The sequence below is a fragment of the Glycine soja genome, chromosome 6 (assembly GCF_004193775.1).
Source record: "Glycine soja cultivar W05 chromosome 6, ASM419377v2, whole genome shotgun sequence".
Classification (NCBI taxonomy): Eukaryota; Viridiplantae; Streptophyta; class Magnoliopsida; order Fabales; family Fabaceae; genus Glycine; species Glycine soja.
The window spans coordinates 14,596,065-14,620,572 of NC_041007.1; the positions used below are offsets into that span (position 1 = coordinate 14,596,065).

Consider the following 24,508-nt stretch of genomic DNA (forward strand, 5'->3'; position numbering starts at 1 on the left):
GCCAAAAAAGTTAACCATTTTAACTTATATTTACCAATCTCAATGTCATTAATCAATCTTATCAAATTTAATCAACTCCATATTGTCATTGACCAATCTTGTATTTGTGACTAACCAAGCTTTAAATTGATCGTTTATATTTTATTGTTGTTACCTTAATTGATGTGGATCATTTATAGTTAAGATGTTGCCTAGAGAGAAAATGGAAAATTATTTGAGAGGATCTAAATTTAGAGGGAAAAAAAATGATGATGCGATCTATCTGAAAAGGTTAACACGTGCCATTCAGACATTAATAATTATATGGGTTAATTGTTACAAAATATAACTAGGACTCACGTTGCTTATCAAGCACATAGTATTTAGGATAAAATTAATTTTAAAAAAAATTATTTTATACATTGGGATTTAAGAGAGAAATTGGTTACGAGCATTAAATTATTATTTTTTACAATATTACTTATAGTTTATGAAAAATAAGAAAAAGAGCAAAATATACTGATAATTAGATGAGGTTTGTGCAAGAAAAAGAGAGAGAAGTATTTTTTGTAATTTAACGAAATCTTAAGAGATATCAGTTAGAAAAAATATCTTGTCAAATAATTAGACAATAGATAAAGTGAGGCAGGAAAAAAAATTGTGAAAATAGAAAGATAAAACAACATCCTCGTCATTTTTGGAGCCCAGCACTCGGTGTTGTCGACTTGTCGTGCGTAACTAGTTACAACTCACAACGTACCTTGTCTCTCCTATTCATTTCCTTTATCAACATTTACGTGCTCCCCGTCCCGCCATGCTGAAATCAACCTTCACTCCAATTTTCTGGGTACTCACACCCAAACCCAAACCTCCAAAACTCCCTTCCCATGCAATCACAAACACCTTCTTCACAAGAAGCATGCCACATGTTCGACATAATGCCCCTGTCAACCCCATCACCCCACCACCCGCATCTTCAGCCTACATCCACCTCCCATTCTGCCGCAAACGCTGCCACTACTGCGACTTCCCCATCGTCGCCCTCGGCTCCACCTCCGCCCAAATCGAGGACGACCCACGAGTCTCAAACTACATCCACTGGCTCTGCAGAGAAATCAATGCCACCAATGTGGACCAACCTGATGATGCCAACACCATCACACCCCTTCAAACTGTCTACTTTGGAGGTGGGACGCCCTCGCTGGTGCCTCCTAGGATGGTTTCCTCAGTGTTGGACACACTGAGGACGAAGTTTGGGCTGCGCGAGGACGTGGAAATATCGATGGAGATGGACCCGGGCACGTTTGATGCTGAGAAGATGCGAGGGATGGTGGTGCTGGGAGTGAATAGAGTGTCCTTGGGAGTTCAGGCGTTTCGGGAGGAGCTGTTGAGAGCTTGTGGGAGGGCACATGGGCTGAAAGAGGTTCATGAGGCTATTGATGTTGTCAAGTTATGTGAAGTTGAGAATTGGAGTATTGATCTTATAGCTTCATTGCCTCATCAGACTAGTGACATGTGGGAGGAAAGTCTAAGGCTTGCCATTGAAGCACAACCAACTCATGTTTCGGTTTATGACTTGCAAATTGAGCAAGGCACGAAATTTGGGCGATTGTAAGTGCCAGTTATGACTAGCAGAAGCCAAGTTTTAAATTGCGGTTGTGGTTGCAGTTTCATTGTGATCTTTGATATAGTGGAAACTGCAAAATCACAGTCTGCCACCGCAATTTCAGCTTCAATGTCAAGGTTTTTGGGCTCTTTTGTATCATAGAGAGAGTCTTTGAGGAAGAGTGTCAGAGAAAATGTCACTAGCATTCCTCTTCTCTTTTCCGCAATGTCAAGAATTGTGATACAACTGCAATTTAAAACCTTGACATCAGATGCAGCTGCAACTACGGTTGTAGAGAGATCCCAAAAACCTTGACATTGCAGCAGCAATCTCCGTTGCTGAGACCCTAAAAATCTTGAAGTTGCAGTCACAATTGTGGTCTTTATGACCCTAAAGACCTTGATGTTGCCGTCACTAAACATTTTTTAAAACCTTGACTAGCATTGATGGCTTTTTCTTTTTTCTTTCTTTTAAAGCATTAAAATGATTTGGAACCTGAAGGTGAAAATGTTTACAGGTACTCACTAGGGGAATTCCCAATGCCTTCTGAAACACAATCAGCTGAGTTCTATAAGATGGCTTCAAGAATGCTTTCTGATGCGAATTACAATCATTACGAAATCAGCAGCTACTGCAAGAGTGGATATGAGTGCAAACACAACTTTATCTATTGGAAGAACAAGCCTTTCTATGGCTTTGGCCTTGGCTCTGCTAGCTTTGTTGGTGGGTTGAGGTTTTCAAGACCAAGGAAAGTGAACGATTATATTAATTTTGTGCAGAATCTGGAAAATGGATTCGTAAATAGCTCTGTTGAAGGCCACATTCATGGCAAGGACACAGTCATGGATGTGGTGATGCTGTCCCTAAGAACTGCACAAGGCATAGACCTAATGAGTCTCCAAGAATCGTTTGGCAGCTCTATTGTTTTGTCTTTGCTTGAGGCTTATAAACCTTATGTTGAGAGTGGACATGTGGTTTGCTTGGACGAGCATAGGAGAACCGTTAGAATAGATGACCTTAATTCTTTTTTGAACAAAACTAATGCAGAAGGAAGGGTGGCTTATATAAGGCTAAGTGATCCAGAAGGTTTCCTCTTATCAAATGAGTTGATAGCCATAGCTTTTGGGGTTATCGACTCTTGGAAGGATATGCCTCCATACCAAGAAGCCGAAGCTACTTGAAAGCATGAATGAATCTGTTAAAGCAACACATAAGTTATAGATGATATTATCTAACAATTATTTTATGTTTATTTATATAGAGCAAATATTTGTTGAAAGGAGGGGATGCATTTTCAAACACTAATGATGGTCATCTTTACATTCTATTGACACAGGTCACATGATCTTCATAACAAATTAATAGTTCATGAAATGAGATAAATCAGGATTAGGCTTAATTGCAATTTTTATTTTTAACTTTTTTTTGACAAATTTGACTTCCAACAAATTAATTTGTTGAATTTTATTTCTAACTTTTTTAAGAGCTTACATATTTTATTTTTCGTCATTGAGGTAACGTGATATTTTAAAATAATTATACTTTTTACATCTAATTTTTTATTTTTTGACAAATTTTACCGTCATTTTTTTATTTTCTGGTAAATTTTACTCCAAAAATAAGAAGATTATAGGTAAAAATACCCCAAAAATCTGAATGTTCAGGTAGAAAACCCACAATCTTGAGATTAAAAGCTCTGAAGTTTTTTTTTTTTAAATGGAGCACAAATGAACACCAAAAAGATATATCTCACATCTAGTAAAGTTTCTCCTACCAAATATACAATTGCAATACCATTGCTCACACAAGGAAAAACGTTGCACGCCAAACAAAAGGCGTTTGGTGATCTCACCTTGTTGCACACTGATAGACCCTTTTATAAGTGTGCATGAAATCGACTTAGTGATGTGGATTATATTCAAATACTCTCTTTATCCCCATATAACATCTATTGATTGTGGACATGTTTCATTTGAATGTGAAAACAAAAATCTTTTAAGTGTTTTTTCTACAATGATCTTATAAGTGTTATTCTTTTATTTTAAAACTAAAGAGCTATTTGGGCAACACTTTGTGAAGGGCATAGACTTGTGTCAAGGAAGGAAAAAAAAGCACTAACAATCACATATTAAGACTTTTTACAAGAAACCATACTACGAGGAAACAATCTTACATGATTTTTGGATGCCTATAAGCTTATTTAAAACCTGAAAAAAGAGATAAAAGAGAAAACAGGAAATAGGAAGAAAAAGAGTGAAGAGTACACAAGTGAGGTGTTTAAAAAAGTAGAGTGCAAAAAATCATTCTCTTTATTTTATTGTGAGAAAAATAGAAAAATACATATTTAGACTAAATTATGATTTAATTTCTCATTTGAACTTTATATCTATACAAACTTTAAGTTATAGTTTCTACACTTAGCAATTATTCATTTTAATATCTACACATATTTTTTTTATTTGTTTCAATTATTACACGTACACTTTTTAATCCATTTTAATTTTTATAATTTTGGAATAAAGTCTCCAAAACGAATTAAAAAGTACATATGTATAAAAACTAAAACAAATAGTTTTTAAATTTAAAAACTAAAATGTAACAAAAAAAATTTAAAATTAAGACTTAAATATATATTTTTTTTTGTTTTTGTAAGTTAGTATTTTTTTGTCGTGTAAGTTTATTTTTTTATTTTTAATCTTTGTAAGTTGACTTTTTCCAATTTTAGTTCCTTTAAAATTATATATTTTTTATTTATATATTAAAAAAGCACAAACTTATAAGTAAAATATTTTATATGGATTAAAATTTAAAATAATATAATAAGAAAATAAACTTACCAGACCTAAAAGTAAAAAAGCACTAACTTACTTAAACCAAAAATATATTCTAACCAAACTAAAATGTTAAGCTCGTGCATGAATGAAATGGGTAATTAAACCATAAATTATTAATAGTGTTGAACAATGCTAAACTAAACCAAAATGAGTAACTCAAATAAGAATTTGAACCCCAAAAAAGAAAAATTAATTAATCCATATATGATGTGAGTAGTATTTGCGACGCAGGGTCTAAGCAATTTGATGCGGCGCGGGGTTTAGACTTGAGTGTGCATTCTGAGAGGAGAGAAGAGAAGATGGGGAAGAAGACGAAGAAACCCGGCAAAGGCAAAGAGAAAACCGAGAGAAAAACCGCGAGAGCCGAAGAGAAGAAAGCTCGCAGGGAAACCAAGAAGCTCTCTCCCGAAGACGACATCGACGCCATTTTGGTATGCTTTTGCTATTCTCTAGTTTATCTTCGATCACATTTCCATTTCACTTTCACGAAGTAATAAGTAAGCAAAAACCTAAAAACAAAACAATGAAACTTGTATTTGACACAGTTGAGCATTCAAAAAGAGGAAGCTAAGAAGAAGGATGTCCAAGTCGACGACAACGTTCCCGCGCCTTCTCCTCGCTCCAACTGCTCGGTAACTAACGCCGTTAACTTCACTCACTCACTTATTCACTCACATCTCACCGTTGCGTTGCGTTTTCCGTTTTCCGTTTTTTCTTTTATCGGCAAATGTTAGTTGTTAGTATTGCGTTTTCCGTTTCTTGACGCATCGTTTTGCAGCTCACTGTCAATCCATTGAAGGAGACCGAGTTGATTCTCTACGGCGGCGAATTCTACAACGGAAACAAGGTTACAAGTTTGAACTTTCAACTCAAACGCGATTGCGTTTATTTGTTGATTGAGTGCCGTGATGTGAATGAATTGTTGTTGCCGCAATGTGAATTTGTGCAGACATTCGTGTATGGCGATCTCTTCCGGTATGATGTGGAGAAGCTGGAATGGAAATTGGTTTCCAGTCCTAACAGTCCTCCTCCTCGCAGTGCTCATCAAGCCGTTGCATGGAAGAATTATGTTTATATTTTTGGTAATTCACTTTACTTTGGTGTTCAAGTTTAGCTGAGACGAATGGCGATGTGTGAACCATGTAACCAATCTCAATTAGCGGGATAAGGGCTTTAGGTATGTTTGAATTTCCGTTCAAAACATCGTTGAATGCCAATTCAATCTTTTTGTTCAGTCATGTTCGGGGGCCTTGGAACGTGCCAAAACATAAAAACAAACACACACCTTGTTTTTTTCGTTGTTGATAGCTGAGTTTACTAGCTTTTGCTTGCTGCCCACAGTTGAAAAATTTGTGTGGTGATTGCTATTTTACTTTTGTTTGGGCTTTAGGTGGTGAGTTTACATCTCCAAACCAAGAGCGGTTTCATCACTACAAGGTTAAGCTCACATTGCCTTGCTTTTGATATGCGACGAGATTACAAGAATGTGGTTTGGTGTATTGGATTTTGACTATTTGGTTATGTTATTTTTTGGATTTTGATTTGTTTAGGATTTTTGGATGTTGGACCTGAAAACAAATCAGTGGGAGCAGCTTAATTTGAAAGGGTGCCCCAGTCCACGTTCAGGACATCGAATGGTATATTCAGGTTCATGAGAAGTGATACACTCATTCATTTACTAGTAAGGGTGTCAGATTATTGAATCTTTTATCAAACAGGTTTTTGGTATGTTTGCTACTGAAAATGCATGCTATTGTCTGGATTGCATTGCAAATGTGAAAATAGAATCACTACTTATAACATAGCATGTTTACAATTCTGTTAGAACATCAACCTTAGATGATCCACATCACAGCTTGATTTGGTTCATTTCATTGTAATATTCCCATTTTGAGAGTGCAGTACAGTCATGTCAGAAATTAAATAACAAGAACAATTTATTATCTTGTTGCTGAAGCTGATTTAATTACTAATATTCTTGTTGTTGAAGTAACAATTACCTAATAAATTTGGCAAGATACTGCTATTGGGAATACAAATCTTTTGTGCTGTTTGGTCTTAAACAGCTGCAAGGTTGGATTACTTGCATATCTCAATTCTTGGATGACAGAACACATTAATTAATTGACTTTTTTGAATCATCAATTATCATATTGTTTGCACTTGTTACTAGATTGCATGCTCCTGACATATAGAATATCTGTTCTTTCTGTGTCTGACTGCAGTAGCTAAGAGCCTATTTCATGCATCTTATTTTGCATACTTTAAGGATGGTTGCTTTGCTCATTCTAATTGCTAAAATCCTGAAACCTTGCAATATTCTCCCTTCCTCTTTTTTTCATTTAAATCTCTTAGTTTTTTTACAGAGAAATCCATGGCATGTCCACTCCAACTTGTTTGTGATTATCTGAAATTTTGTTCTTGTTGGTATGTTTAGGAACCTGTTTGTGATATCATAGTTACGAATCTTTATTTTAGTAGTTAATCACTGTGTGCCCCCCCCAATATCATATGGCATATTAATCCAGTTTTTTTTTGTCTTCATCATATAGTTGTTTGTTCTAATGCTTTATTTTGGTTAATTAACAGGTATTGTACAAGCACAAGATTATTCTTTTTGGTGGCTTCTATGACACTCTTAGAGAAGTGAGGTTGTTAATGCTGCTTACTTTTTTTTGTTGATAATTTTTTATTGTCCATAATTGTGTTAATTATATGTATGTGATTTTCTTTCCCATATTAAAAAAATAAAAAACTCTGCAGCAGATGAGCTTTCCGTAGCTAATAGTTAAATTAAAATGTTCTGGTTTTGAAAAATGAGTTCTAGTATATAATATCCATGATTCAACATAAATCTAATTAAGTCTACCGGCAATTGAATTCAGGGAGAAGCAGAATTTGAGCTTCTAATAAACTCAAGTTACAGGATTTCTTTGGATTTTTTCTCTGCTTGTAAATGCATTATTAGTATATACTATATTGCATGTCAACATCAATTTCTTTGTGAAAAGGGTCAAGATGGTAATTCCACTTGTAACCCCCTTGCCCGTGAAACAAGTAGAAATGAGGAAGGTGTAAGGTATCATTTCTGGTAGAGGAAATATTTAAAAGCAGTGTAAAGGAGGGAAGAGTGGCAGAAATGGAGAATAGTTGGTTATGAGTGGGGTAGGTCTCTCAGGCTGGGGGCTCAATCTCTGGTTTAGTCTAATTTTTTCCTCATAAATTTCATTTCTATTCCAAGAAAATCCTTAATCACTGTTCTGGAGATAGCAAGACGGATTATACCCAACCAGATGCTCTGTTTTATTACCATTTTTATTCATTTCTTTAGTTCTGTTTACTGATTCTTATCAGGTTACTTTCTTTGCTTGATATAACTTCAAAGTTTTGTCTTGAACACTTTAATATTAATATACTAATGTGGTAATTTTCAAATATTTAAACTATTTTTTGCCTTTTCGGTGGCCTGTGAGTAATGTAATGAAGAGTTACACCATACACAGTATCATTGAATAGTCGCATGAAGTTGTTTTGTGAAATCACATGTATTAAGCCTTCTGAAATTTATCCACATTAGTTGATTTTATGGAATTTTGAGAAAATTAAATTGACGTTTTGTGTTTTAATCATGACATAGAGGATGAATCAGTTATTCAGAAACTTATGGTATCATAGTTGTGTAAATATTGAATGTTATTGACCCTATAAATTTTAAATTTTGCATTTGATGTTTTTTGTGTATAAACATAAACGAAGTTCTTTAGATTATTTACCAAGAGAGACCAGTCATTGGTATTGATTCACTTAATAGCATTTCTTTGCCAGGTTAAGACCTTTTAATTGATTATGCAGGTACTACAATGATCTATTTGTATTTGACCTTGATCAATTTAAGGTAAATATATCTAAATAGCTGGGTTATTATGTTAATATGCTATTTACTATTTAAGTTCAGCACCAAAACATCAGGCTGTTTGATTTAATGTAATAATGTTGATTTTGTGTTCATTAATTTTGATTAATGCCAATGTGATTTTGTGTTATAGTGGCAAGAAATAAAGCCTAAGCCTGCAGCAATGTGGCCAACTGCACGTAGTGGTTTTCAATTATTTGTTTACCAAGATGACGTGAGTAAAATACTGATCCCCTTTACATGATGCTAGTTTTTGTTTTAAATTACTTGTATTTATGTGTTAGAACTGGTATCAAAAACAGCAAGAAAGATTGAATTTTATTAACTGAAAAATAGGGAAAATTTCCCTAGAAAAGTCTATATCCACTTTATGCAACTCTACATTCACCAAAAGTCCCTAAATTGCTGAACTTCGAGGGTCTGCACCTCCCAATGCCCAAAGGCTCCAATTCTCTCAAATTTTGACACGAGATCTCTCTTTCCACCTCCCCTCTTATTTATAGGCAATATGCCTTATTTCATTGACCGACTATCCTAACTATCTAATGTAACTAACTAATGGGTATCTTTCATTATGTTTATTACTATAGTAAAGTTTTCCCCTATGTACTGTATGATTAATTTGTGTGGCTCTACAAAGTAGTTTTGAAGTTCCTTTCACCTTGCAGATTTTTTTGTATGGTGGCTATTCGAAAGAAGTTTCATCTGATAAGAGCAACTCTGAGAAAGGAATTGTTCATTCAGATATGTGGTCCCTTGATCCTAAGTCTTGGGAATGGAACAAGGTACTTTGGAGTTAAGTTTAATATTGAGTGAATTTGTATATTTCTCTTCTTAGGCAAGTTTGAGCTTTGTTATATATTATAGTTTTGCCTTGCCCACTGAATAAAATGATTCTAGTCAGTGTTCAATAGCAGTACAAACTTCTTTGTTTATGCTTCAATTTGATTATGAAATATTTTTCTCTTATATTTGCTTCTCTGTCCCTTCCCCTCATTAGGCTCATACACACCCGATGACTCACTGAAAACAGTGCATTTTGTTATCTTTTTGTACAACTGATTTTTTTTTCATCATCTTTTCCCCCTTCATGACAGGTTAAGAAAAGTGGAATGCCTCCTGGTCCTCGTGCTGGGTTTTCCATGTGTGTTCATAAGAGGAGGGCTCTGCTATTTGGTGGCGTTGTGGATATAGAAGTTGAAGGTTAGCTTTTGTTTTACATGATTATTATTTTTGCTATTTGTGAAACAGCTTATATTTTTAAAGCAAGTGATTGGGAAGTCATCTCTATGACCTAATGCTTGTAAACAATTAATAAGATGAGACAGTCAGCTCAAATTCTCTTTTGAAGGGGTGTATTTCATTGTTTATGCTTGTTGTGAGGTTAGTATCCTAATTGCAGCAACACTGTGCAGTTGATGTAATGATGAGCTTGTTTTTGAATGAGCTTTATGGCTTTCAGTTAGACACCAATCGCTGGTGAGTCCCACATTCCATTGGTGCTTTTATGTCATATTCTAAAGTTGCCATTTATGAACTGAATTCTTCCATTGACTTTTGATTCTAAGTCATTGTAATTTTGCATTTTGCTCTGTAATTGATTGTTTTCTGCGTATACTGGTTAGAGCATAGGTGTGCTATCATATTTAATGCTTTTTTTTTTTTATCAGCAAAGATAATTATATTAATATGAAATAAAGTACCAGAGGTACTAATTACAGAGAGTATGGAATATTACATGTAGTGCAGAAGTAGTCAAATAGATCTACTTGTGTGGTGTACATCTATTGCTGTTTTGTGTGTACTACCCTCTACATAAACAAAAAACCTTGTCTAATATTGCTTGACCACTGATTAAAGTGGATTGTGAAATCCTTCTCAAATTGTCTAAAGCCAAGTCCAGACTATAAAAATAGCATCTTCAAAAAGCCGATTAGCATCAAATTTTGCATTTGCAAACAAAATTCTGTTTCTGAGCTTCCAAATAGACCATGTTACCGCCAACCACCAGTACCTCCATCGCTTAGCCCTTATTCCTTCGATTTGGATAGAAATGTGCTGGATGAAGTGCTGTTTCAGGCTGAAAGGGAAAACACCTTTGATCTTGATTTACTTATTTAATCTTGTTTTGGTAATAGGTATCCTCTGGAGTTAAGAAAGGAGAAGTCGACTAAAGATAAGGTAGATTGGATGTCATGCAAACATACTTTGGATCTCATGAAAATTTTCCCCATTTTAAAACACATCCTATGGACTATTCTGCATGTTATATTTCTTCTTAATTAAATGGCTTTTGTAGTTAAAAAAAATAGAACAAAATTGTCCTGATGATGTTGACAAGAAGATAAATCCAGCATGTGCAACAAGAGAAGAAACTGAGGAGTCAGATGATGAAGAAAACAGCATTGATTATATATCCAAGAATATAGCGTCAAACATGTCTATTGATGATGGTGAAACACTTACCAAATCCGAAGGAAAGCCTAAGGAATCCAGTGCTAAATTGGACCTTCAAAGTTCTTTGCCTGAGGTTGTCTTTTTAGACCATCTTATGATACTACTCCTATTTTTACCCAGATATTGATTAATTAGTTTTTTTTCTCTCCAAATTTTTAGGTAGTGAAGCCCTGTGGACGTATTAATGCCTGCATGGCCGTTGGAAGAGATACATTATATATATATGGTGGCATGATGGAGATTAAAGATCAAGAAATCACTCTTGATGATTTGTATTCTTTGAACCTTAGCAAACTTGATGAATGGAAGTGCATTATACCGGTTTGTTATTTTTTCTCTAGTTAACTAGCTTTTTACCAATACATGCATATGTTCTATACCATAGTTATCAATCATAGATAGCTGTGTGTAGCAGCTAACTCCAAAAATGCTATAGCGGTGTAGCCCATAGTGGGATGACCGCTATTTTCATACATTTTATACAGTTTATATAATTTATACTAAATACATATAAATGCTCAAAAATTAAAAAAAAATCAATACTAAAAAATATTGACATGTTTATAATTAACAAAAAAAGGTTATAGATCTTAGCTCTTAAGCAAACATACAAGTAAATAGTAACAAAGTAACTAAAGGGACAGAAACAAAATTAGTGAATGAGTTTGGGTCTTTGGGAGATAGATAACCAAGAAAAGACATCAGAGACTTGGACTAGAGAGACAATAAACAGATAACATAGACTGATGGAGCAGAGAGAACAAAAAAAAATAGAAAGGAAAAAAATCACATTAGAGAGACAATAACACAGAACTCAGGTTAATAGAAAACAGAGAGCATAAGAGAACACTGATAACAAGAAAAAAAACTGAGAATGAGAACGGGAGAAGTAAAAAGGCTGCTAGATAGGTTGTCGGAGAGTCTCCGGAGGGTCACAAAATGGTTGCTAGAGAGTCCCACAAGGGTTGTGTAGTAATCGCAAGGTAGGAGAGGAGACAATTGAGCCATGATAGTTATGAACTTTGAAACGGTTTTCTACAAGCTGAAACCCTTTTTACCCAAAATTACCTCCATAAAATTAACTAAGGATTTTGGGAGGCTATTCTCAGGATTTTGGACACCACCAGCATAGTGGTGCTATAGCACCATGAATGCTGCTATGCTATTACTACCACTACGACCCGCTACAGTGAAGTGTGATGCTATGGCAGTGCATATAGTGGTCAGGGGCCGCTATAGCGTGCTATAAAGCAGCGCTTTTGACAACCTGCTCTATACTATAGATTCAAAGTAATAATATTATACATCTAGGAAATCAGATGTACCCCAATATTAACACTCTCTAAAAGTGCTGTTAGTTGTAGGACATGGACCTAGTATTCCTTGAGTTGGTAATCGTAGCATTGGGCAGATTTTGTGCTTGTTGTTGAGGCTGATATTGCTGAAACTGCTGAGGAAATTGCCCTTGCTTTGAATCCATTCCCCATGAGTTGACAGAGGAGAAATTGTTAGGCTGATAAGCTCCATAATTTTGTGGTACTGAATTCCAATTGCCGGGGTTTGAAGAAGGCTGAAACCCTTGAAAGTTGGGAGGCACTTGAGTCGGAAGCAGGATGTCCAAGTTTGTAACAAACTTGACATTGCACATTGGGATAACGACCACCATTAGACATGGCAACGGAGCGAGGCAGGGATAGGTATTGCCTCCTCAGTCCTCGACCTCGACTCCCCAACATATCTTCATACCCGTCCCAGATACCTGACAGGTTGAAATTTGTTATCCCTTCCCCATACCAGCTGGGTATTGGATATTCCTGTCCCTGCCTTGTCCCCAGTTCAAATTTGTAAAATAAGTTTTTTTTTCGTCAAAAAATTATATTAAAAATCCGATTTTAGAAAAAATAAATTGATTGTTACGCATTTATTTTTAACTACTTATATATCAATAAATTCATTGCAGCACATTTGTCTACAAAAATTATCAAGAAAGGAATCTTAAATTATGTAAAAATTATAAAATAAAATTAAAAAGTAATAAATAAAATTAAGACTAACTCATTTGTCTTCCGTGATTCCATTGTTTTTTAAGGTAAACAAAATACACCAAATATTAAATAACATAACTCAAAGTCATAGTGCCCAATGTTCATCATTTCAAATTACACCAAATTAGAAATAACTAAAAAATGAAAACAATGTTCATCATCAAAATAACCACCAACTTCACCAAAGATGTCATCAACATTGCTTCCTCAACCAGGTATTTTTATGTAACAAAAGGGCATTTTAATAATTTCATCATCGGGACGGGTACGGGTATGAGACAAGTAGTGGCATTCCCATCCTCGATCCTGATTAAAAAAGTCGGGTAGTCCCTGAACCCGAACCCATAACCGTACCCGGTCAACTTGGGTATTCTTTGTCAAAGTCGGGATGGGTTCGAGCGGGTATCCACGTGTACGGGTTTCATTGTCATGCCTAACCACCATGACCGTGGCTACAACCATTTCGACCGCCGAGACCATGTCCAAAGCCGCGATACCCAAAATATGAGTTGTAGTTCGAATTCGCATTTTTAGATGCAACATTCGCTTGAGCAGAAGACGACTGTTGCTGTGAAGGAAATTTCTATTAGATTGAGTGAAACGGTTTTTGAGGCAAGCTTCTTTTGCGGTAGTCCCTGAACTCGAACCCATACTCGGTTAACTTGGGTATTCCTCGTCAAAGCCGGGACGGGTTTGAGCGGATATCCACGGGTATGGGTTTCATTTTCATGCCTAACCACCATGACCGTGGCCACGACCATTCCGACCGTCAAGACCACATCCAGAGCCGCGATACCCAGAATATGAGTTGTAGTTCGAATTCGCATTTTTAGATGCAACATTTGCTTGAGCAGAAGACGACTGTTGCAGTGAAGGGAATTTCTGTTAGATTGAGTGAAGCGGTTTCTGAGGCAAGCTTCTTTTGCGATTTTTCCAATTGCATCTCATGCGCAAGAAGAGCTTCCACTTCCTCAATTTGCATCGGTTGAAATTTGCTCTCGATAATGGAAATCACAGAATTGTTGCCAGAAGGAAAACCTTCAAGGATGATATCAACATGTTGCTCTGGTGTAATTGGATCTTCGGCAGAAGCTAGCGTATCTGCTAGGGCTTTGATGCGCAAGAGAAATTCTGAAACAGTTTTGCTATCAAGAGTAGTGGACCGCAATTCTGCACGAAGTTGATGAGCTCTTGCTCGAGTTAGCTTCTGAAAGTGATCATGAATCTTTTCCCAAAGTTGAAAGGAGTGAACAGATCCTAGAACGCGCAACAGAATCGAGCTGGAGAGAGTTGATTGTAGCCATGTTAGGTGCATCTGATCTTGTATTTCCCACACAGTGTACACAGTGCCAGAGTTCTGATCGGCTTCATTTGCATATCGAAGAGGAATATTCGGACACACCAAGTAATAGTGTAGTTGATGCGCTTTGATCACTGGTTCTACTTGTTGCTTCCACAGCAAGAAGTTTGAATCAGTGAGCTTCTCAGAAATCGAGTGCGAGAACGCTGAAGATGAAGAGAAAGAAGGAGTAGCGGAAGGAGGAGTAGGAGATTCTGTCATTGAAGGATCTTTTTGGCTCTGGATACCAAATTAGAAAGGGATATCGAAAAGAGAAAGAGAGAGAGAATTTGTAAGACTTATGCATTCTGATATTATTATTCCCAACTGTTTTCAGTTACACTGTAGTTTATAAAGAACTGTGAGACTTGCAGAGCAAGCTACACAAACTTGTAGAAGAAGATTTTAAGGCTTGCATTGCAAGCTTCTAGTTAGTTAGGTGCCAGCTGTCGAGGACAGCTGGATAACTAACTTACATACTCTGAACCGAGTACAATACTCATATCTTCTGACTAAATATCAAATTGTTCTATTTTAGGAGCTGTGTCTCTGTATATCTCTCTCTCACGAGAAATGGTTAAGCAAGAAATAATTAATTTGTCTCATTCACAATATAACTACTGAAGGAAGAGATGCTTTTTCGGTTGTCCCCCTCAAATAATTAGAGAATATATCTCAGGATTTAATTGCAAATCATAATGTGAACTGGGTGACTTATCTTCTGATTACAATGTGGAATGTACAAAGACTAGGTCCCTGAATATGAGCTATGCTGAATCGCTGATGCTGTTAATATAGCTTTTGTTGATTCAATTTCAGCTTATTTAATCTAAGAATATATTGTGATTGTAATTTCCTAATTATAAATACATTTTTACTTTATTTGCTACAATCTGATTTAGCTTTTCTTCAACCCAGGCGTCAGAATCTGAATGGGTGGAAGCTTCAGATGATGATGAAGAAAATGAAGATGATGATGAAGATGAATCTGACAGTGATGGTTCAACTGATGAGGATGAAGATGATGAGGAAGAGGAGGAGGAAGAGGTATAGATTCTAACTTTGTAATTCAAACAAGAAAAAAATGAATGAATTATTCCCGCCTCTCCTATGTTTTACTGTTATGTCTCATATTGAGAACCTAGTCAAAACCCTCAGTTTGGCTACAATCAACCTCAAAATAGTGTTAGGCCTTGCTACCTTGTGTATGTTATGGTCAAATGTCATTCCCGTATTTAGATTACAGAAAAGGACGGAAACCATTTATTTGGTGTAGTGAAATACTGAAATTAAGGCTCAAATGGCTAGGAAACAAATTGAATCTTTAGTGCAAGTGTGCAACTTCTGCAAATGAAGTGTTCTCCCCCTTTTTTCAATATTACAAGGTTGAACAAGGGTAAAACTGACATTTGACCACACAACATCCATGATCCAACATCTTTTGTTAATGACTATATAAGTGTGATAGCATTGAGTTAGTTGTAGTGTAGTAACTAGTTTTATAAGAAGATTTTAGGTTTAATAAGAAAGGGGACATCTGTGTAGTAAATGCAAAATTCATGTGAAGGGAAAATAGTTTATTAAATCTAACACGGGGAGAAAACAACAGAATAAACTATCTTTTTGGAATTCTGCTTCTTTACTTTTCCTTTCATTATTTCAATTCACTTGTGAGTTGTTGATTTCTTTCTCATTTTTTTTGGATATTTTAAAGTCAACCTATTTTCCATGAAAAGATGTGTAATGGGAACAAAAGGGGTTCTCTCTAAGAAACTTTGTTTTTTGCTACATGTTACTATATCCTTAACAGTAAATAATATTTTGATGGACAAAAATAAACTTGTTGAACCAGTAACCTGTGACATGATCTTTGCCCTTGCTAAAAGTTGTAATCCGTGATAAACATTAAGCATTTCTTAGGTATTTTTCCTAAACATGCAATTGCTATTCCACACAGATAATGTTGAAACATATATGGGTGATCAACTCTCCATAACCAGAAAGTTTATTTTTCTCCAAAGCAAGGTTTCCTACATTATTAAATTGGCTTTACCTTTTGGTCACTAGGCTCAGAATGCATCAGTTCAGGTGGTAGATGCCGTTGCTTTAATCAAAGGGGTGGGAAAGAATCTGCGGAGGAAAGAAAGGAGGTCACGGATAGAGCAGATTAGAGCTAGTCTTGGCTTGTCAGATTCACAGAGAACACCATTGGTAATATATTGATATTTATTAAAAACATTTTTGACTGTTGATAAAACATTACAACTAGTGAATATATTAAAAAAAAATTAGCTTATGATTTCTTGTACTAGTACCTTTGTTGATTGATTTTATCTGGTTGTCATTGTGCCTTTAAAAGCATCTCTGGGCTTTCAATTAGTATTTTTTCTATCCCACTGTTTTCTTAATTTGATTCTTGTTGCATCCCAAGCCAGGAGAATCCTTGAGGGATTTCTACAGGCGTACAAATATGTATTGGCAAATGGCAGCCCATGAACATACTCAACACACTGGAAAAGTAGGTTTTCTCTTTTCTTTCTCTAGTTATATGATTCTCTTATAACTTCCCGTGTAAAATCATATTATCTTTGGTAATTTGATTTGTTTTATGAACCTAGGAAAGAGACTTGAAAAATTTATAGAAACAAGCAGCGAAAATGAACAATTTTATTGAACGCATGAGAAGAGGAGAAAGACTTTTTCTTCAAGTTACCCCTTAATGGAGTTGACAGAAAACAAGAGAAAACTGAGATAGAGAAATCTTATATTATTCAACCCAACTGAAAAGTTGTTTCAAGACAGTTTATATAGACAGTTATGCTAACTGTCAACTAACTCTAACAAACTTGAGCTAGTTAACATACAATAGAAAGAGAACTTACTACTATCTATAGTGAGGATCCAGAATACAACAGAAAGAGTAAAAAACACGAGTGAAGTATACTCTTATACTCCCCTGCAAGCTCAAGAGGGGTTGGAAGAAGGTCTTTCAACCACTTTGAGCTTGGACCTAAAAGAAATAAAGGAAGAAGGAGACAAAGCTTTGGTCGCAACATCTGCAATCTGATCCATAGCAGGAACATGAACAACATCTAGCTTCTTGTTCAAAACTTTCTCTCTGACAAAAAACAAATCCAGCTCCATATGCTTGGTTCTAGAGTGTAAAACAGGATTGTGAGCTAATGAGACAGTGCTGGTGTTGTCACAGAGAATGAGAGGTTTAGAGTGAGCAACTTGAAGTTCAGACAGCAAGGACTGAATCCAAGTGACCTCTGCTACAATAAGAGCCATGCTTCTGTATTCTGCCTCAGTACTGGATCTGGCCACCACAGACTGTTTCTTGTACCACCAAGAAATGAGATTGGGTCCAAGAAAAATAGCAGCACCAGAGGTGGACCTCCTTTCATCAGGATCAGACGCCCAGTCAGCGTCACAGTAAGCACGAAGAGGAAAGGGACGGAGAGAAGCTGCCTGAAGACGTAATCCCCAAGAGATAGTACCCTTGAGGTTCCTCAGAATACGCTTAACAGCCAGCCAGTGCTATTCAGAAGGCTTGGACATGAACTGGCTGACCTTGTTAACAGAGAAACAAATCTCAGGTCTTGTAATAGTAACATACTGCTAAGCCCCAACTATTGACCTGTATAAGGTAGGATCAGAGAAATCTGGAGAGCCAAGCTTGGTTAACTTGCAGCCTCCAACCCAAGGAGAAGAAATGGGATTAGACTCATCCTTTTTAGTCTTGGCCAAGAGATCTCTAATCAGTACAAGCTTGGTTAACTGACAGAATTATGGTTTCCTAATTCACTTTAGATACTCTGTATAAGGGAACCATAGTCCTGCTAAAATTGGCCCAATGTGTAATTTCAGCAGTACAACTTGTACTGATTAAGATATAATACAATATTATTTTTGCTGAGTAAAAAAAAAATCTGGTTGCCTTTGCACTTCTATTCCCAAAAAATAATCTAAATCACCAAGATCTGAGAGAGAAGACAGAATTGAGTTGAGCAACAAGTGAGTGAATGAGTTTTGTATTATTTCCAGTGATGATAATGTCATCTACATAGACTAATATATAGACAACAGGAGCATTTTCTGAAAAAACAAAGAGTGAAGGATGACACTTGCTGGAAGAAAAATTGAAGTTGAGAAGATTAGCTTTAAGTTTGTCAAACCAGGCCCTAGGTGCTTAAGACCATAAATAGCTTTGTGTAACCTGCACACTTGATGCTTGTTAGAAGCACAAATCCTGGGGGTTGGGACATGTATACCTCTTCTTCAAGAATGCCATTGAGGAAGGCATTGTTGACATCAAGCTGCTGAAGGAGCTAGTTGTTAGAAATGGCAAGAGAGAGTACAAGTCTGACAGTTACTGGCTTTATTACAGGGGGAAAGGTCTCCTTGTAATCAAAGCCTAACTGCTGGTGGAAGCCCTTGGCAGCAAGCCTGACTTTGTACTTGTTGACTGAACCATCAGGATTCTCCTTCACTCTAAACACCCACTTACATCCTATAGTAGTTCTAGAGGGCGGGAGATCAACCAGAGACCAAGTGGCATTCTTGATTAAAGCTGCATATTCAGTTTGCATGGCTGAGAGCCAGGAGGGATCATTCAAAGCTGCTTTAGTGGACTTAGGTTCAAGATGGGCAAGGAGAAAGGTAGGGTTAATTCTAGGTTTGACAATTCTAGATTTTGCACAAGTGCACATGGGATAGGTATTTGTGGGTCTGACTAAGGCATGAACAGTGTCAGGTGGGGGAAGTTTATAAGTTTGAAGCTGGTCAGTATTGGTAGTGAGGGACTGAGTATCAGGATTAGTGGATGAAGTGGTTGGTTGCGGGTTGGACAAATCTGGAGAAGTGGATGGTGAAGATGTAGTATGGCTAGTGACATTAGTAGCAGATGCAGGTTGGGTGGTAGACAAAACAGTGAGGATTGAGGTAGGGTCAGGAACCTCAAAGGTAATTAAAGAAGGTTCAGGAAGAAGGTTACAGTAAGGAAAACTGTTTTCATTGAAAGTTACATCTTTAGAGATATAGAGTCTACCATCAGCAACAAGACATTTGTAACCTTTGTGTGAAGGAAAATATCCTAAAAACACACATTCTTGAGATCTGAACTGTAGCTTGTGCTTGTTGTAGGGCCTTAGAAAGGGAAACGAGCAACTAAATACCCTTTAAAAGGAGTAATCTGGCTGTTTGTTCAACAACTTTTGATAAGGAACCTCATTACCAATAGCAGATGAAGGCAATCTGTTGATGAGATAGACACTGGAAATAAAAGCATAGTGAAGAGGCAGCTTAGCTTGAGACACCAAAGTAAGGCCAAGCTCCACTATGTGTCTGTGTTTGCGTTCCACTACTCCATTTTGATGATGAGTGTGGGGACAGATGAGTCTATATATGCGATGTTCCTCCAAAAATCTAGTAAAGGGTCTGAACTCCCCTCCCCAATTTGACTGAACAGCCTTGATAGAAGAATTAAATTGATTTGAAACCATAGTTTTAAACAGTTTAAAAGTTTCTAAGTTAACAGATTTATTTTTAAGTAAAACCAAGTGAATCTGGTGTTAGCATTCACAAAAGTAACATAATACCTAAAACCCAAAGGAGATGAAAATGGTGCTGGACCCCAAAGATCAGTAAAAATAAGATCAAAAGGTTTGTCGTAGACTGTGAGAGAACTAGAGGAAGGGAGTCTATGAGACTTCCCAATACAGTTATTACAAAAATCTGAAGAATTTTTATTAAGATTGGGAAGATTACAAAGTCTAAACACAGTTTTCATGGCATCAACACTAGGTTGACCAAGCCTAGAATGTCAAATAGCAAAAGAAACAGAATTACAAGATGTTGTATTAACAACAGGAACAACAACAGCAGTACTATTTGAAGACACAACAGGAAACTCAGTACTACAAGTAGCTTTATTTACAACAGAAATTTTTACAGCAGTATGGTTTGAAAGGGATGAATGAAAACTTTTTGAGGAAGACTTATACTGAGGCATGGAAGCAAAGGGCTGAGGAAACTGATAGAGGCCATCACTTCCCACAAATCTTTCTAGCAGAAACAACTTAGTATCATGTGATTTAACAAGACAGACAGATGAGTGGAACTCAAAATAAACATTATTGTCTTTACAAAATTGACTGTCACTGATGAGATTTTTTGTAATGGAGGGAACAAACCAAAGATTACTTGGAACAAGAGAAAACTGAGGGTTAATAGGAGAGGAAAAGGTTGATAGACCTGAGGAATTGATATTGAGGCCCTGACCATTTCCAATAGTTATTTGATCAGGTCCTTCAAAAGGTGTTACTTGCTGAATGTTCTGTGACATATTGGTCACATGGTGAGAAGCACCAAAATCAGGATACAAACTCTAAGAAGGTGTGACAACAGAACTAGTTAGAAAAATCTGAGGAGAGTTGGTTTGTTGTTTTGGAGCTTGAATAGCTTGTGGTGGAGGTTGAATGTAAGCATACTGGGGTTGAGCAACATACTGAACAGGTTTAGGATATTGAGAGGATGGAACCACATATTGAACAGGTTGTGCATCCTGAATCTGCTGTGAGGGAAGAGCAGAAGAAGTCAATTGAACAGTGGACGCGGGTGGAGGAAGACTTGGCACATAGTTCTCATCAAGACAATGATAACAGAATGATGCACCATGTCCAGTCTTGTAACATTTGGCATTAAACATCGGAGAAACGACCTCTGCCGCCACCACTGCGTTCTAGACTGCAACCACCACAGCCACGATGGCCAAAGTTTCAACCACCATGACCATCGAAAAATCGATTTCCGGTGGAATTGCCACCAGAAGAAGTCCGAGAAGTCAAATTGACCTGTACCTGAGAATTAGGGTTCGCTATTTGGGCAGAATTAGGAGTAGAGGAATTCTCTAGAGACGAACTGCCAGAGGTACCTTCAATAAGATTAATGGAACCTAGGGTTCGCTTGTGAGATCTTTCAATGTGCGACTCATGCTCTAGCAAAATAGTTCCAACTTCATCAATTGAGAGGATCAAATCTTGTACTAATCACTGAGATGGATGAGTCATACTCATCCAGAAGACCGTCAAGAATCATATTCAGATGTTCAAATGAAGACATCGATTCACCAATCGAAGTGAGTTCATTAACCAGATTCTGAACATAAAGAAGATAATCAGTGATGGAGCAATTACCAAGGGAGGACATCGGAGTTCATTGCGAAGCTGACGAACATGAGCCTAAGTAAGAGATTGAAGATGGTCCCATAGCTGCCACAACAATTTGCAACCAATAACACGTGTAACCATATCAGCATAAATGGTCGATTGGGGCCAAGCAAGAAGGAATTGGTTTTATTCTTCCAAAACGCGATATGCATCAGTAGTTGTATTAGAATCGCGATCTTCGACAGAGGCATATTTCTGCGGAATCAATGGATTAACAAGAAAATGACAAAGATGATGACTCTTGATCTCAGGCTCAACTTGTTGAAGCCATAGAAGATAATTTGTCGCATGTAGTTTCTGAGAAATCGAATGCGAAAGCTGCTTCGTAGAAGTCGCCGACGAGGAAGACGGTGGAGGGGAGGGAGGAGGAGAAGAAGCGGAAGCCATGAATGAAGGCTAGGTTTCGACCTAAGCTCTGAATACCATAATGGAGTTGAGAGAAAAGAAGAGAAAACTGAGATAGAAAAATCTTGTATTATTCAACCCAGCTGAAAAGTTGTTACAAGACAATTTATATAGACAATTATGCTAACTGTCAACTGACTCTAACAAACTTGAGTTGGTTAACATACAATAGAAAGAGAACTTAGTACTAACTATAGTGAGGATCCAGAATACAACAAAAACAGTAAAAAACATGAGTAAAGTATACTCTTATACCCCTTTAATATGAATTTTCTAATTCTCTAAATGAATCCTTCCATTTTTTTTCCCTGTTGATCTAACTGATCCCCTCTAGGGGAGGCCAAATTTTGTGATACGGAACGTAAATGAGTTATACCCTAGAACTGTCCTTTGTAAAGTTCCATCCCCCAACACCTTTCTTTTTTCATATATACAAATACATGTGTTCATATAGTTACACACTAATGAGTGCCTCATGTCTTTGGTAAAATTCTGCTGGGTTATAGGAACTCCGCAAGGATGGTTTTGATCTTGCTGAAGCTCGGTACAGGGAGCTAAAGCCTATTCTTGACGAGGTGATATTTTGTTACACTCATTTGTAGAGTATTTCTTCAATTTTGCACCATCGGTGTTTTAAGTAAGTTCCGAGTTATTTTCTTTGGACACTGCAGCTAGCTCTATTAGAAGCTGAGCAGAAAGCGGAGGAGGCCGAAGCACCAGAAACTAGTGCAAAGAAAAGAGGAAAGAAAAAAACTAGAAATTGATAATTTATTTAGCGCACATTTGGGTGTCGCCAAGAATGTAACATGCAATTTTGATTTAGTTTGATGTCATTATCTGCGAAAATTGTGCCAAGAATTTTGTGCACATAATGTGTCGCATGGTCGCGTTACATGTAATCAGTAACCGGCACACACCCAAAATTCAGTTACACTACATGAATTCCCTCCCCGAATGTGCAATAGAAAAGAGAAGAGTTAAAAGAGTTTGTATGGCGCCGAATTTATCTGTGCCTGAGTGTATTTAAATTTTTTTGTAGTTGTTTAATGGTCTTTTAAATCTGTGATACATTACATTTGTTCTCCCTCTATCTCGAATATATGTAATATTTCTATTGAAATAGAGTATTAGCTGCTGTTCATTTTTGTGTTTATCATCAAATCATGATTAGTATGGAACCCGACTTAATCTAATGATAAAATGCTGATTGGATGCTTTATCGATGCTCGAAAAATGTATGCTGAAGACGGGAATGTACGGTTGAGTATAAACGAAGTTATTGATATTAAATATTGCAAAGTTTAGTTGTTTTAGGAAAAATAAAGTGTTACAGTATTTTATAATAAAAAAATTAAATATTAATTATCTTTAGTAACTTCACTTCATGAAGCGAGAAAAAAAAATAGCTCAATTGAATAGAATTATTTCTTAAAAGGAATCAATGATTTAATATTTTAAAATGGTGAAATTTATTAAAAAAAAGTTGCTGATTTCTAAATGTTGGAACAGACTGCATTGCCAAGTTCACGACCTAGCTCGCCACTGCTTTTATTTATGTGAATATTAGCATGTGCAACATGAAGAGAGAATTTATCAAAAAATAAATAAAGTATGAAGAGGGAAGGAAACTAATCACGTAAAAAGAAGAGCCTAACAAGGCCATTGCTTTCTGCTACATAACTGTATTTCATATATTCTTTCACAAGTACTGACAAAAACAAAAGCTCTTTGAAAAAAAAATTCCTTGGATTACCGTATCTTAAAAGAAGAACCCACCGCAGTCTCTACACTCTCCAAGGGTCAAGACCAGACACATCATATAAGAACCTATCTATATGCGTAAAAGTATATGGTTTAAATATTTGTTTCCTGTATTTTAGCATTTTTTTTATTTTTAAAAAAATTGTTTTAATACTTATAACATGTGTTTATTATTTTTTTCATCATTAAAATATTTTAGATAGTATTTCTCACTGCTCAAAGTATACTTTTACTGTTTAAAGTGTTATTTAAAAGTACTTTAAGAATATAAAATAAAATAAATACATTTTGCAAGAGTTAAAATGAAAAAAAATACACAAATGAAAATGAAAAAAAAATCAATTGAAGGAAAAAAATATTTAAACCAAAGTATAAATACAAATTTCTTTGCGCATGCTAGGATTATAATTTTATATAATGCCTTTTGAAAATTAAAGCTGCCTTGTGTTTACAAAGATAAAAATCCAAAAAGGGTATTTTGGTATCAGCTGCACGCGTGGCTATGTTCTGCCTCTCTATTAGCAGTAGCCAGAAGCCAGTCCCCAAGTTGGAACAAAATTTAAGGCAAAAATTAGCGTACACATTCTTAAAAGTTGAAGCTTTATTTGCCGAAATGGAATCTCACAAGTAACGAGAAAGAAGGATACTCCTAACTTTTTCACATAAACTATAAAAAATCTTATTAATCAGTGTCTTGAGAGGTTATTTAAAGAATTAATAATAAATAAAGATTATTAGTAAAGTTTGAAATTTATTAAAAATCATAATAAAATATATTAATATACGGGAAATTCCACTTTTAATCAATTAGAAATGGAATTTAAGAAAATAAAAAAAGTGGGATGTTAAAACTTGTAAGTGTCATCTAGTGGTTAGGATCATGAAATTATGAATAAGAATAACTTAATTTACGAAAAAAAAAATATTTATTTACCATAGA

The 24,508-nt window shown here is 36.0% G+C and overlaps 2 protein-coding genes across 3 annotated transcripts; both read left to right on the forward strand.

Moving 5' to 3' along the window:
* The first annotated feature begins 571 nt into the window (after nt 1-571).
* On the forward strand, nt 572-2,864 carry LOC114416285 (oxygen-independent coproporphyrinogen-III oxidase-like protein sll1917). Its single transcript, XM_028381156.1, has 2 exons — nt 572-1,590; nt 2,103-2,864. Exons 1-2 carry the CDS (start codon nt 794-796, stop codon nt 2,764-2,766), a joined length of 1,461 nt encoding a protein of 486 aa, XP_028236957.1. The 5' UTR covers nt 572-793; the 3' UTR covers nt 2,767-2,864.
* A 1,758-nt stretch (nt 2,865-4,622) lies between these two features.
* Nucleotides 4,623-22,948, forward strand: LOC114416289 (kelch domain-containing protein 4-like). 2 transcript variants are annotated; one of them, XR_003667446.1, is made up of 20 exons: nt 4,623-4,850; nt 4,965-5,051; nt 5,198-5,266; nt 5,369-5,501; nt 5,810-5,856; nt 5,970-6,056; nt 7,009-7,070; nt 8,272-8,314; nt 8,466-8,546; nt 9,001-9,117; nt 9,430-9,535; nt 9,748-9,811; nt 10,471-10,513; nt 10,632-10,862; nt 10,949-11,110; nt 15,092-15,220; nt 16,241-16,384; nt 16,609-16,691; nt 22,314-22,382; nt 22,479-22,948. XR_003667446.1 is itself a non-coding variant. In XM_028381157.1 (20 exons), exons 1-20 carry the CDS (start codon nt 4,719-4,721, stop codon nt 22,569-22,571), a joined length of 1,986 nt encoding a protein of 661 aa, XP_028236958.1. In that variant the 5' UTR covers nt 4,625-4,718; the 3' UTR covers nt 22,572-22,948. The 2 variants fall into 2 exon arrangements, 1 of the variants encoding a protein (XP_028236958.1); XM_028381157.1 differs by having other exon boundaries at nt 4,625-4,850; nt 16,605-16,691.
* Nucleotides 22,949-24,508: the final 1,560 nt, after the last annotated feature.